We start from the raw sequence: 13,231 nt of genomic DNA on the forward strand, positions 1-13,231 counted from the left end.
TACTTTGACTTTTTTGTTTGTTACAGTTTTTAGAGACAGGTCTGTGTATTCCCTGCTGGGCTAGGAACCAACGGAGCCTCAAACTCAAGGAGATCTCCTTGCTACTGCCTTGAGTGCTGGGACTAAAGGCATGTGGCACCAAGACTGCCTTATTATTGCCTGGGAAATAACAAAATATGAGTCATAAGTCAAAGATTAGAAAGCACCAGAAAATTTAATATTTTTATGGTCCATTTCCTTTTTTTATTTTTCTTCTTGTGTCATTCATTTTTTCATCTCTTTTTTTTTATTGTATTCAACACAATATATTTTATACCAATCATAAAAATGATGGACATGTTATTAAATGAACATAAATAGATAAAGTATTTTTGTTTGTTTGTTTTATTTTTAGTAAAGCTTAAAATCTTGGCTCCTACTATGGTACAAACCCAAAATAAGAACAAGTTTTGGACATTGGAGTTCATTGTAATGAGGCTGTACTTCGATGTCCCTCACATTACCAAAGGATTTTTACCTCCATAGTAGCTAAGCTATGACAGTTCTGCCGTGCCAAGGAATGAATTAAAGGCATGAATATTTGGATATGTATTTCCTGCTATGGTTAAAGCTATTTGACTTGAGTGATTGTCGTCATTCTCAGCCCACAGGGAACAGGTTACATTCATTTAAGAAATGGTGTGTGTATTAAGATGGTCTATCCATGAAGCCATTCATCAACTGTTTTAGTGAACAATGCTTCTGCTTGGAGGGTGGTACAGACATTAGGTGAGGATAAGATTCTGGTTCATTGTCTATGATGATTTTGAAAAGCATTCATCTCAGAAAAAGAGTAACTTACAAGGTCCTCTTCTTCAAAATTGATACAATAATTATAAATATCAAGCAGAACATTCACTCTCACTCACTTTTCATATTAAGAGATATTAAGGAAAAGTGATTGCTACTTCCTGTTATTTTTGTTGTTAGAGATGGAATTATGTTTGTGTGGCTATCTTTTGGATTTGTTGAAAGACTACTTTCTTGCTTTTTCTAGGGTATAGTTTCCCTCCTTGTGTTGGTGTTTTCCATCTATTATCCTTTGTAGGGCTGGATTTATGGAAACATATTGTGTGAATTTGGTTTTGTCATGGAATACGTTGGTTTCTCCATCTATAGTAATTGAGAGTTTTGCTGTGTATAGTAGCCTGGTCTGGCATTTATGTTTCTGAGGGTCTGTATAACATCTGCTCAGGATCTTTTAGAGCTTTCATAGTCTCTGATCAGAAGTCTGGTGTAATTCTGATAGGCCTGCCTTTATATGTGGCTTGACCTTTTTCCCTTACTGCTTTCAAAATTCTTTTCTTTGTTTAGTGCATTTGGTGTTTTGATTATTCTGTGATAGAAGGAGTTTTCTTTTCTGGTCCAGTCTATTTGGAGTTCTGTAGGCTTATTGTATATTCATGGGCATCTCTTTCTTGAGGCTAGGGAAGTTTTCTTTTATAATTTTGTTGAAGATATTTACTGTCCCTTTGAGTTGGGAATCTTTGCTCTCTTCTGTACTTATTATCCTTCAGTTTGGTCTTCTCATTGTGTCCTGGATTTCCTGGATGTTTTGGGTTAGGAGCCTTTTGCATTTTGCATTTTCTTTTACTGTTGTGTCACTGTTTTCTATGGTATCTTCTGCCCTGAGATTCTTCTATCTCTTGTATTCTGTTGGTGATGCAGGCATCTATGACTCCTGATCTCTTTCATAGGTTTTCTAACTCCAGGGTAGTTTTCCTTTGTGATTTCTTTATTGTTTCTAGTTCCATTTTTAGATCCTGAAAGGTTTTGTTCATTTCGTTCACCTGTTTGATTGTGTTTTCCTATAAGGGATTTTTGTTTCCTCTTTAAGGGCTTCTACCCTTTTACCTTGTGTTCTCCTGTATTTCTTTAAGGGAGTTTTTTTTTTTTTTTTCCTTCTTAAAGTTCTCTGTCATCATCATGAGAAATGATTTTAGATCCGAATACTGCTTTTCAGGTGTGATGGTGTATCCAGGACTTGCTATGGTGGGAGAATTGGGTTCTGATGATGCCAAGTAACCTTGGTTTCTGTTGCTTATGTTCTTAAGATTGCCTCCCGCCATCTGGTTATCTCTAGTGCTACCTGCCCTGGCTATGTCTGACTGGAGCCTGCCCTTCCTTTGATCCTGGTTGTGTCAGAACTCCTCAGAGTCAAGCTGTCTCTGTGATTCTGTGATCCTGTGATCCTGAGATCCTGGGTGTATCTGAGCTCCTGAGAGTCAAGCTGCCTCTGGGACCCTGAAATCCTGGTGTGATCAAGCTCCTGTGATCCTGTGATCCTGTGATCCTGGGCATGTTAGAGTGCCTCGGAGTGGAGCTTCCTCTGTGTGTTGTAGGACTCGCTGCAGAGTTTACATCCAAGATCTGGTCAGGGCACCAGCCCAGACAGACTGTAAGGAACTCATGCCACTGGTCTGACAGACCCTTCCTGCATGCCTGGGTCCCACTGGTCCCAGTTACTCCCTGTGTTGGGACAGATGTTGTGTTTTCCTCACCTTTTATCCTATGATCCCATTTCCTTTTAGATCTTAACTCATACCTATATGCAATGTCTAAAATAAAGTACTGTGTTTTTTTTAAGAGTTTACAAGAAAAAGATGGGCAAATCAAATTGCTACAAGAACAGATCGCTCTCATAGAAAAATGTTCTCAAGAGCAACTTAATGAAAAGTCTTCACAACTAGATTCTATAGTTGAGAAACTAGAGAGACACAATGAGAGAAAGGAAAAATTAAAGCAACAGTTGAAAGCAAAGGAATTAGAACTTGAAGAAATCCGAAAAGCTTACAGGTATTATACAGTACTTGCCAGTGAGAAAAAGGTTTACATGAAGGATTTCATGTTCCTCACTTAATTATAAAGTTATTTCTTGTCTTTTTAGCACACTAAATAAGAAATGGCATGATAAAGGAGAACTACTCTCTCATCTTGAAATGCAAGTAAAAGAAGTAAAAGAAAAATTTGAAGACAAGGAAAGGAAACTGAAAGCAGAGAGAGACAAAAGTCTTGAGCTACAAAAGTAAGCATTAAGTTATGGAGACTGTGGAATCCCTTTAAACACATATACTACACTGGAATGCGTGAAATATATGTAAGGAAAGAAGAAGATGCCAAAGATATGGAGGGCATAATTCATTAAGAAAGTCATTTCCACTATACCTCTAAAATAAAGAAGTTACGAGTTCTCCCCTGATAGTTAGATATGAATATAAGTGTGTTTCTTGTCTTAGACTAGTACCTGAAACATTGAGTTCCCGTGAGAGATAGGTAATGGACTTTAGTTGATAAGTTTTGATTTCAAAATGCAGAGTGGTATTAGTAACAGAGCCTGCAGACAGCTTCGTACTAGGAAGCCCTCTTCATCTCTGTGGGACCATATGCAGAGGAGTTATTTTCTCCTCTTTGTCTTTTTAAAGGGATGCAATGGAAAAGCTTCAGAACATGGATGATGCCTTTAGAAGACAAGTGGATGAGATTGTGGAAGCGCACCAAGCTGAAATAATGCAGCTAGCAAATGAGAAGCAGAAATATATTGACTGTGCAAATTTAAAGGTACAGTAAGCTAAGATTTATTTTAATAATGTTAAATTATTATTGCTAAACAAATTAGATTTTTGGAAACTAAAAGAGAAAAGGCTGAACATTTTGATGACATAACCTTTAAAGAACATGTTGCCAAAGTTATGAATCTAGGCAAAATGTCCGTCATTAACAGGTAATAACTCCAGGGAACTGAGTAGTAAGTTAAATCTCTGCTGTCACCACTCTATCATCTTAGCAGTTTCCCGTGCACATCCTTTGGTCACAGGCAAAGGGAAAATGGAAGTGCCATCTACCACTGCCTTAGAAAGTTCCCGGTGGCCACTTCCCTGTTCTCACATTAGGGTTTAAGCAATCAGGTTGGTCAGCTGGATGAGTTTCTGATGCTTCTGAGGCAAACATCATGGGCTTTAACCTCATGAAGATAATGGGTCCCAGCAAGGTGTTTTAACAATCACTCAAATATTCTGATATGATCACTTTTTTGAGATCCACTAGATTCAAAAATACTTAAGAACTTTTCATCAATTTTCAAGTGGTAATGAAAAAGCAAACAAAAAGAACTAAGGTGTGTAAGATTCAGAAATAAGCAACCAAAAAGCATTGAAGAACAGAGAGCAAATAGTGCATGAGTATTCCGTAACCTCAGTTCCCAGGAGGAGACTGGGCTAAACAGAAAGACGGCTCCAAAAAAGGGGGGAGACGGGACTGAAAAGATGGCTCAGCTGTTATGAGCACTGAGCTCTTTATGAGGCCCAGAGTTTAGATCCTAGCACCCATGTGACAAGCCAGGTCGCTGCACTCTGTAAATGCCTATAACTAGATCTGAAGGATCCAGTGCTATATTTTGAACTCCACACACATTCACAAACGTGCATACAGACAATACTGACACATAAGAAAGTTTAGATACAGGGAAAGAGTCATTGTCAGAATATGCTTAAGGTAGAATTACCCTTAGGACTCTTCAAGGAAAGAGAACAGTCTTATTTAATCCATTGTTAGGAGCATAATGACCATGTTATTTCACTTGCTGTCAGTGATGATTTCAGGTATTTTATTTAACATGATACAAAGGTACTGTGGGCAATACCAAATAAAACATGAATTGGGCTTTTGACTGAAAGTACTGAGTATAATGTTGGACCTCCTACCAACATGATTTGGTAAAGAGTTAAAGAAATAATTTCTTATGTTGTTTTTGAGAGATAGGAAACTTAGTAGAGTCTTCCTACCTGAGCTTTATCACACGTTCACATTTGTGTTATATTAGAAGTTACAAGCCTTTCTTTTCAGGATGGTCCTGAGAAACTCCCTGGTGCCGCACAAGTCTGTTTCATGATGTAATAAGTTCTTGAGAATTCTTAAGTCCAAAGGCCTTGCTCCTGATTGTCCTGAAGATCGAAAGCATTGCTGTTCCCAAGCCTCTGAGATGAACAGAAAGGACATGGATGCTAAATTCTACCTGATTCTGATAGAGCTGGATTCACCGATTGGTTCCTTATTATAAGCTTAAGTGGGTCTTTCATCCCACTGCAAATATGAGTCTTCCTCATCCTCTGCTCTGATGGCATAAATTTGCCTTGTATACTAAAACAATAAAATCACTTTAAATTTTTAAAAAATGTTAGAAAAATAGAACTAGAGCTTAAAAATAATAATCAGGCATAGGAAGTATACAGATCTTGAGGCATCACACCTAGGTAACAATTTAAAGTAGGAGAAGTTGGGGCTGGAGAGTTAGCTCAGCCTTTAAGAGCACTAGTCACTCGTGAAGAGGACCTAAGTTCTATCACCAGCATCCACATGGCAGATCATAGCCATCTTTAACTCTAGTCCCAAGAGATCCAATGCCCTTTTCTGACTTTCACGGGTCCTAAGCATGCTTTTGGAAAACATGCATATATGTCGGCAAAACACTCTTACACATAAAATAATAAAATCTTAAAAAAAATAAAAATAAGTAAATTAGGAAAACTCATTTTCTAAGAAAAAAAAAGAAATTTTTAGATCTATGTTAAGGGAATGTAGTAGCAGAAAAAGAAAAAGCAGAATGTAGAGCAGAAAAGTCACGGTAGCTGTATCTGTCACACATGTTGAGCTAAATAGAAGAAAGCTTCAAGCAAAGGTCTGTAGTATGCAGTAGACAGATCTTGGGGGAATCTGGGCTAAGAATGAAAGGTAAAATTATGTCTCAAAGAGACAACCCACCAGAACTTGCAGAGATGCTGGAGGGACCACATTGAAAAGACTGCTTTGGGAAGAAGTTCTGTGAGTTCCAAGTCTTTAAGGCTGGGGGGTTTAGGTTAAACTCAGCATTGATGACTGCTCAGGACAATGGGATGATGGAATCCGAAAACAAGGTTTCTGTTCTCTGTAAAATAGGAATTTCACATTTTCAAAACTCAAAATGCAGTTAAAATACATTATTTTATCCTTTGCAGGAGAATCTTATGAGGACTAAATAGGTAATACACATGAAAGTACTTTATATAGCTTTCCATTTTATCATTGGAAAAAAACTTGCATCTTACTAACATCATTTAATGAATCACAACGTATAGAGTACATAAAATACATCGTTGACTTTTCAAAATGCACTTAAAAATATTTTTAGAAAATTAAAATGTAAAATGTATACATTGGTTTAGGTTCAACAAGTTGAAGACGAAATGCGAGGACTTCTGGATGAAACATGCAAGAACAAAAAAATGATGGAAGAAAAAATTAAGCAACTTGCTTGTGCTATAAGTGAGATACAGAAAGAAATGTGATGTTGGAGGGAACAAGTTTAGTTGAAACGGACCAACAGACCTATTGTCAAAATGATTAAACACTGCAACAGTAGTGACTGCTGTGACTGTGAAATGTCTCTTTCTACACATTTCATTATGAATAGATTTTAAGAGACTTGATGAAATATTGTATATGTGGTGTTTTTATAATAAAGCATTAATTATGTTTATTAGATGGAGCTATCATAATAACTAGACATAAAGCACTTTTCTTGTCTCTGTGCTATACCTTGTTGATAATTACACACTTACTTGCAGAATGTTACAATTTGACCAAAGGAAAGATACAAAAATAATCATTGTTGAGCTTGTGCTAATGTAGAACTAGTTGTATTTACAGGTTATCCATTAGTTGATGTGACTCCCTTCTTTTAAAGTGTCTTTAAGATGTAGAGAAAAAATATTGTAAGTCTATAGGATAATCAAAAATGTGTTCTCATTCAGAAAGCTTTAGCTATCTCCACATGACTCAGTTTCATCTTTTCTGGTGCATTTGTTCATTAAAGGTGAAATTTGTAGTTTTATAAATATTGTCTGATCTAGAAGAGCACAGCAGTCCCACTGTCATTCACAGTGTCACTCATTGCGTGAGGAGACTTCTGACTCTGCAACTGGAAACACTCATTTCACTTCCTGTCTAGTCTCATATTGCTAATTCAATGTCATCACCACTTACGTTGGTAAATGTATGTCCTTACCTTGTCCTGTATATCTGAGAGGAAGAAAATATAACACATTCAAAACTAATATCATTAATAAGCTAAATTTTAAAAAGTAAATAGAACCCAAATAACATTTAAATATCCCTGAAGAGAAGGTCTTATGGTGGTGTTATATCTGAGCTGCATGCTTCAGTCAAGTGGTAGCTGGCAGTCTAATTCCTACCTGAACTGGTCAGTGCCTGCCTGACACTTCCAGGTTCATGCATCCATAAGTTTTCTGTCTGATGGTAAGCATGGAATTGAGTTAGCACAGATTTGTGAACACAGATGTTGTATACAGAGGATGTTTCAGGAAGGCTGTGGACTTTTTGGTGTTCTCTATAGAGGCAAACATTCCATGAATGCTTGCTTAATTATTACCACATTGACAGAGGAGCACTGGGCTCCCCTATCTGTGAGATGGAGAAATAGAATGCTGAAGTTCACAATAGGAGGATAGGTTGTGGTATGATTGTGATTGGATTGGTGTGTGTGTGTGTGTGTGTGTGTGTAGTTTTTTTGTTGTTTTGTGGTTTTGTTTTTAGCAGAGGCAGGAGGAATCAGATAATCCATACATTCACTGAAATACCAGTTTTATGAATCATTCAGTTTTCTGAATCTGGGGGATTCTTCAAGAATTCCCTATCCAGCAACTTACCTTCAGATATAAATTCTTGACTTAAAAGCACCTCAGCTTAATGACCTTAGAACTTACTTACTATGACATGAACTTGGGTTCTAATATGTACTTACATCCCAATTTGGAAGTTATTCATACAACTAACCAAATTCCCAAAATCAGGATCCCCTCCCCAAGACCGCTGAACTTCTCCTGAGCTGTGATACTAGATTCAGAGGGCTAGTTGGGTACTTTGAGTAATAACTAGAAAAGATAATCTACTGTTATCCAATGGAATCCCAATACATTTGTGCATGGGGCAGGATCCTGAATGTTTTCAAGGATAACAGATAAACTCTTCACATCTTTGTCAAGGTGTCTGGAAATACAGAGCACTGCTCCCAACTCTAGTCGTTTTATGTATAACTTCTGTGGCTATTGACACATATCTGTAGGTTAGTATTACTACAAGCCATTTAAACATTCCTGTGACAAATAATAGAGAAATGTACATGTAGTAGGGTAAAAGTAAAGTTGCCAAAACTGGTAATGGTTGAGTTGCCAGACTGATAGCTATGGCTAACTCCTGTGGCTTACCATTTATGTTAGAAGCAGATGTGGAAGAGTGGGACTCATAGGGTAGTCCTAATTATCTCTTGTTCCACCTGCTGGAAGTTTTCTTCTGCTTTCCATACTGTTAGGGACAAGAGATAGGTTTCAATGGCATCAGCTTCAGTAAGGGACCACAATCTGGTTTTCCATTTTATCCACAAGAATAGACTTTTGGGCTGCTGGAGTTTAAGTAGAAGTTTCCACTATATTTTTTTATATCTTATTATTATCTTATTTTCTGTATATGAATGTTTAACCTGCATATATGTCTGTATACCACGTGTGGCTGGTACCCATAGAGACCAGAAAATGATACTACATGCCCTAGACTCAGGATTGCAAATAGTTGTGAGCTGCCATGTGGGTGGTAGAAACTAAACCTAGGAACTCTAGAAGAGCAGCCAGTGAGTGCTCTTATCTCCATCTCTCCAACCCCTCCATTATATTTTTGTTGAATTTGTTTTCTTCTAATAAACTTACATTTCTTATGTTTCAATATGCATCATTTCTATGTATGAATATGATTTAAGTCTTCATTTATCAAATAAGTACTAGGATAGTGAAGGTGAAGATTAAAATTCTCATTGGTGAGATGGTTCAGCTAGTAGTAAAGACACTTGCTGCTAACTTGAGTACCTGAGTTTGACCCCTGGGTTCACATGGTGGAAGAAAATTAACTCCCACAAATTGTCCTCTGATCTCACACATGTGTGAACACACAAATATAACACAATTTTAAAGCCTTCAGTACCACAACAGAGAAAGAAAGAGAAAAAGGAAGGAAGGGAGACAAAGAATAAAAGAAAAAAGGTGATCCAGGAATGAAATTACCTAAACCATTAAAATTAAGATACGAAAGAAAGAATTGAAGACACAAGAAGATCAAAAGATTTAAAGGATTGGAGGAACTAATACTATGAAAATGACTATACTATCAAAAGCAGTATATAGATTTAATACCACCCCCATCAAAATCCCATTGACATTCTTTACAGAACTAGAAACAGCCGTAAAATTCACATGGAATCACAAAAGCCTCTGAATAGTTAAAGCAGTCCTTTTCAGAAACAATGTAAAATGAACAATACTTTATCTCCACCTACACAATAAAGCCCAGTAACAAAACCTCATAACGTTGACATAAACATGTAGAACCTACGGAATAGGCCAGAGGACTCAGAAGTAAATCCACAGAGCTAGAGTCACCTAACATTTGATAAAGCTCTCAAAAATGAACATTAGAGAAGCATCAGCCCCTTTTACAAATGATAGTGGGGAAATTTGGCTTACAAATGTAGATGAAAGAAGGGCAATATCAACTACCTTCCACAAAATCAGGGCAAAAATGGATCAAGACCTGAATGTAAGATCTGCACCATTGAAACTTGCAGAAGAAAACATAGCTAATGCATCTCAAAGTATGAATACATGCAAGCATTTTCTGAGAGACTCTAATAGCACAAGTAATAACTTAAGATTTATTAAAAATAAGAATTGCATGAAATTAAGTTTCTGTACAGCCAAAGAAATAACTGAGGGAGTGAGAAGATACCTTACCAAATGGGAAAACAGAAGCTTTGTCAACTAAATATTAAGCAGGGGATTAAATTGAAAGGTACATGAAGAACAATGAAAGTTTAGCACCAAAAAATTCAAGTCATTTAACCAAAAAATAGGTTAAATTGTCAATATGTACCTGAAAATGTGTCCAACATCCTTCACCATCAAGGAAATACAAATTAAAACTGCTTTGCTAGTCCATACCACCCCAGTCAGAATGCTGACCTCAATAAAATAAATGGTGGCTGGGCAGTGGTGGTCCACACCTCTGATCTTGAGGTCAGCCTGATCTACAATGCAACAGCCAGGGCTACACAGAGAAACCTTGTCTAAAAATTAAAAAAAAATATATATATATATATATAGATAGATAGATATATATATATGGAGGAAAAACGCGGACGGAAGAGAAAGAATGAGAAAGGAAAAGAAAAACTGCTGGTAAGGATGTGGAGAAGAGGAAAATGTTGAGGAGTCTTTATCAGTAATTGGAAGTGTCACTTCATGCCAAGCACTTTGGGAATCAAGCATGGAGGTATACCTGCCATAGAATGCAGCTGTACACTCCTAGATATATACCCAGAGGACTCTAATTGAGCATACTGTACAGGTGATTATCAGTATTAGTCACTACAACTGTGAAATTGATAGATGAAGGGATAAAGAAAATGTACATAAACACAGTGGAATTTTATGCAGATGTAAAGAAAGAAAAATCACATCTGTATGGAATTAGAATCAATGCTAAGCAAAATAAGCAGATTCAAAGAAAAATACATTTCTTCTCAAATGCAGAACTTAAATTTAAAATGGTGCATACGTGCATGTATGTGCATGCATGTACATTTGTAAGTCATAATCAAGTCGGGGGTAATGAAGAAGAGACCTTAAGGGGGCAGGAAATAGAGTAATGGAATCCATATAATAGGAAAGCAGAAGGACTAAAGGGAAGAAACAGCTGTAGAAGGGGAGGCCACAAGGAGAACCAGTGAAGAGGATAATAAATGAAAACAGAATAGTGATATCTACATGTGAGGATATCTTGATGAAAACCATTGCTATGAGTGCTACTTTGAAAAAAAAAAAATGTCAAAATGGAAAACATTCTCAGTTCCACTCTTCCAGAGGGGGAAAAATTAGTTACATACTATGTATGCTCTTTTTGTAAGTAGCTTTGAAAAGGCAAAACAGAAGAGTATAAGACTAAAAATCATTCCACTACACATTCCATGTGTAAATACAGTCTGTACCTCCTGTTTGTAATTATTGGATATAGACTTTCAAAGGCCTTTGCATCATCTGTGATGAGTGCTATGAGCAGGAGCATTTAATCATAAGAGGATTAACTATCCTTGAAACATCTTTTTCAGAGCGGCCAGGGACTAAACCGCCAATCAAAGAAAACACATGATGGGACTCATGACTCTAGCTGCATATGCAGCAGAGGATGGCCTTCTTGGTCATCAATGGGAGGAGAGGCCCTTGGTCCTGTGAAGGCTCTATGCCCCAGTGTAGGGGAATGCCAGGGCCAGGAAGTGGGAGTGTGTGGGTTGGTGAGCAGAGGGAGGGGAGAAGGGATAGAGGGTTTTTGGAGGGGAAACTAGGAAAGGGGATAACATTTGAAATGTAAATAAAGAAAATATCTAGTAAAGAGAGAGAGAGAGAGAGAGAGAGAGAGAGAGAGAGAGAGAGAGAGAGAAGGTTAAAAAAAGAAAGGAAACATCTTTTAACCTAGAAAATGCAGAAGGTAAGTGTTTGTATGCTGCAAGCATTTGAAGGAAAAATAGCCACTCTTGAATTTAGAAGTGTGGCAACAAAGAGTTATTATATAGAAGCTTTTGATGGACCATTAGCTCAAGGGAGATCTAACCTTTGAACGTTGATATCATCTATAATCATTGAATAAGATGATTTATTGAAACTCACTCAGGTATGCTTGAAGACATGACTCAGTATTAGGGCACTTATTTAGCGTTCACGGGGCTCTGGGTTCAATCCTTAGTACATCTTCCCCTGCAGATGGGAGAGTGGCAAGGAGGAAGAGGAGGAGTGGAGGAGGAGGAGGTGGAGGGAGAGGAGGAGGAGGAGGGAGAGGAGGAGAAGAAGAAGAAGAAGAAGAAGAAGAAGAAGAAGAAGAAGAAGAAGAAGAAGAAGAAGAAGAAGAAGAAGAAGAAGANAAGAAGAAGAAGAAGAAGAAGAAGAAGAAGAAGAAGAAGAAGAAGAAGAAGAAAGAGAGAAAGAGAGAAAGAAAGAAAGAAAGAAAGAAAGAAAGAAAGAAAGAAAGAAAGAAAGAAAGAAAGAAGAAAGAAAAAAGAAAGAAGGAAAGAAAGAGTACTGCCATCATCAAATAAAAACTTATTTTCTTAACTATTTACTATATTATAACACAATACACATTTTTAATTTATCCTGTGTATATGCAAATGGTGTATGTGATGTTCCACAAATGTCACATACTATAACATAGCTGTGAACTAACAAATTATTCTTTATTACAAAATACTTGCAACTCATTCCTCAACCCAGTCCTGGATTACATAGTCCTTTTCTAAAATGTACGAAAAATTACTAAGTACTATTACAACAAATCACAGTATTTGTCCAAACAAATCTATAGTGATTAACCTAAATTTATTAAAAGATTGCTGGAATGTATTCTACAGGTCAATGAAATACAGGTTAGTTCCATTGTACTAGCAAGTGCACAAACATCTGACTTGAAGCTTGCCAACTAGTTTGAACACTGACTTGAGGTAAAGATCTGTGAGGCCTTTCTCCAAAAAAGAACACATAAGTATGTAGCAAGTTCATTCTTTTTTGAGAACTGTCTCCTTTATAGCCAGAAAAAAAAAAAAAAAAAAAAAGATGGAAATGAGAGTCAGCCTGAAACTGGAAGCATATCTGTTAAGTGAACAGTAGGCAATGGTAACCAGTAGTAGCATCTTAAAGGTCTTTTTGTATTCTGGTTTTTAAATATGGCATTATGAGCAGAAATTTCAAAAAGGTCCAGCAATATTAGATTTTTCACCATCAATCTCATTTTCAGCAATGTTTGGGGAAAAAGAAACATCATTATTTTTCACTTTACTGTTCATTATTCACAGGGTGACTATGCACGTGACGACTGAGACTGAAAAACACCACCCTCCAGGTCATGTTCTCATCTCAGTTGCGGATGTGCTTCTGAGAGCTTGGACTAAAGCACCGACATTTATTGTTCTGTGTTTGGTTATGCTGATGACAGTTGCACAGCTCTATATATTACAACCCACAAAGACTGAATTGTATTGTGTACAAATTTTACATCTATGAAATGTTTTTACAACAAATAAAAGAATAAAGGCAAAAGTCTACATTTA

The 13,231-nt window shown here is 36.9% G+C and overlaps 1 protein-coding gene and 1 long non-coding RNA gene across 3 annotated transcripts in view; one reads left to right on the plus strand and one right to left on the minus strand.

The window, feature by feature from the left end:
• Positions 1-13,231, plus strand: part of Lrrcc1 (leucine rich repeat and coiled-coil centrosomal protein 1) — a 39,028-nt gene extending 25,797 nt beyond the window's left edge. The window contains exons 16-19 of one of the 2 annotated variants that reach the window (XM_021158215.1): positions 2,627-2,835; positions 2,927-3,064; positions 3,462-3,597; positions 12,977-13,231. In XM_021158215.1, coding sequence (XP_021013874.1) covers positions 2,627-2,835; positions 2,927-3,064; positions 3,462-3,597; positions 12,977-13,000 — 507 coding nt within the window. In that variant the 3' untranslated portion in view covers positions 13,001-13,231. Of the gene's footprint in view, positions 1-2,626; positions 2,836-2,926; positions 3,065-3,461; positions 3,598-6,236; positions 8,809-12,976 lie in introns of those variants that run through there. The other variant, XM_021158214.1, reaches the window with a different exon arrangement.
• Positions 4,460-11,879, minus strand: LOC115030617. The gene is made up of 4 exons (XR_003836205.1): positions 11,799-11,879; positions 8,298-8,394; positions 5,797-5,959; positions 4,460-5,012 (listed from the first exon to the last, which is right to left on the minus strand). It is a non-coding gene; the product is annotated as an uncharacterized LOC115030617 (long non-coding RNA).

Source organism: Mus caroli, chromosome 3, assembly GCF_900094665.2.
Source record: "Mus caroli chromosome 3, CAROLI_EIJ_v1.1, whole genome shotgun sequence".
Classification (NCBI taxonomy): Eukaryota; Metazoa; Chordata; class Mammalia; order Rodentia; family Muridae; genus Mus; species Mus caroli.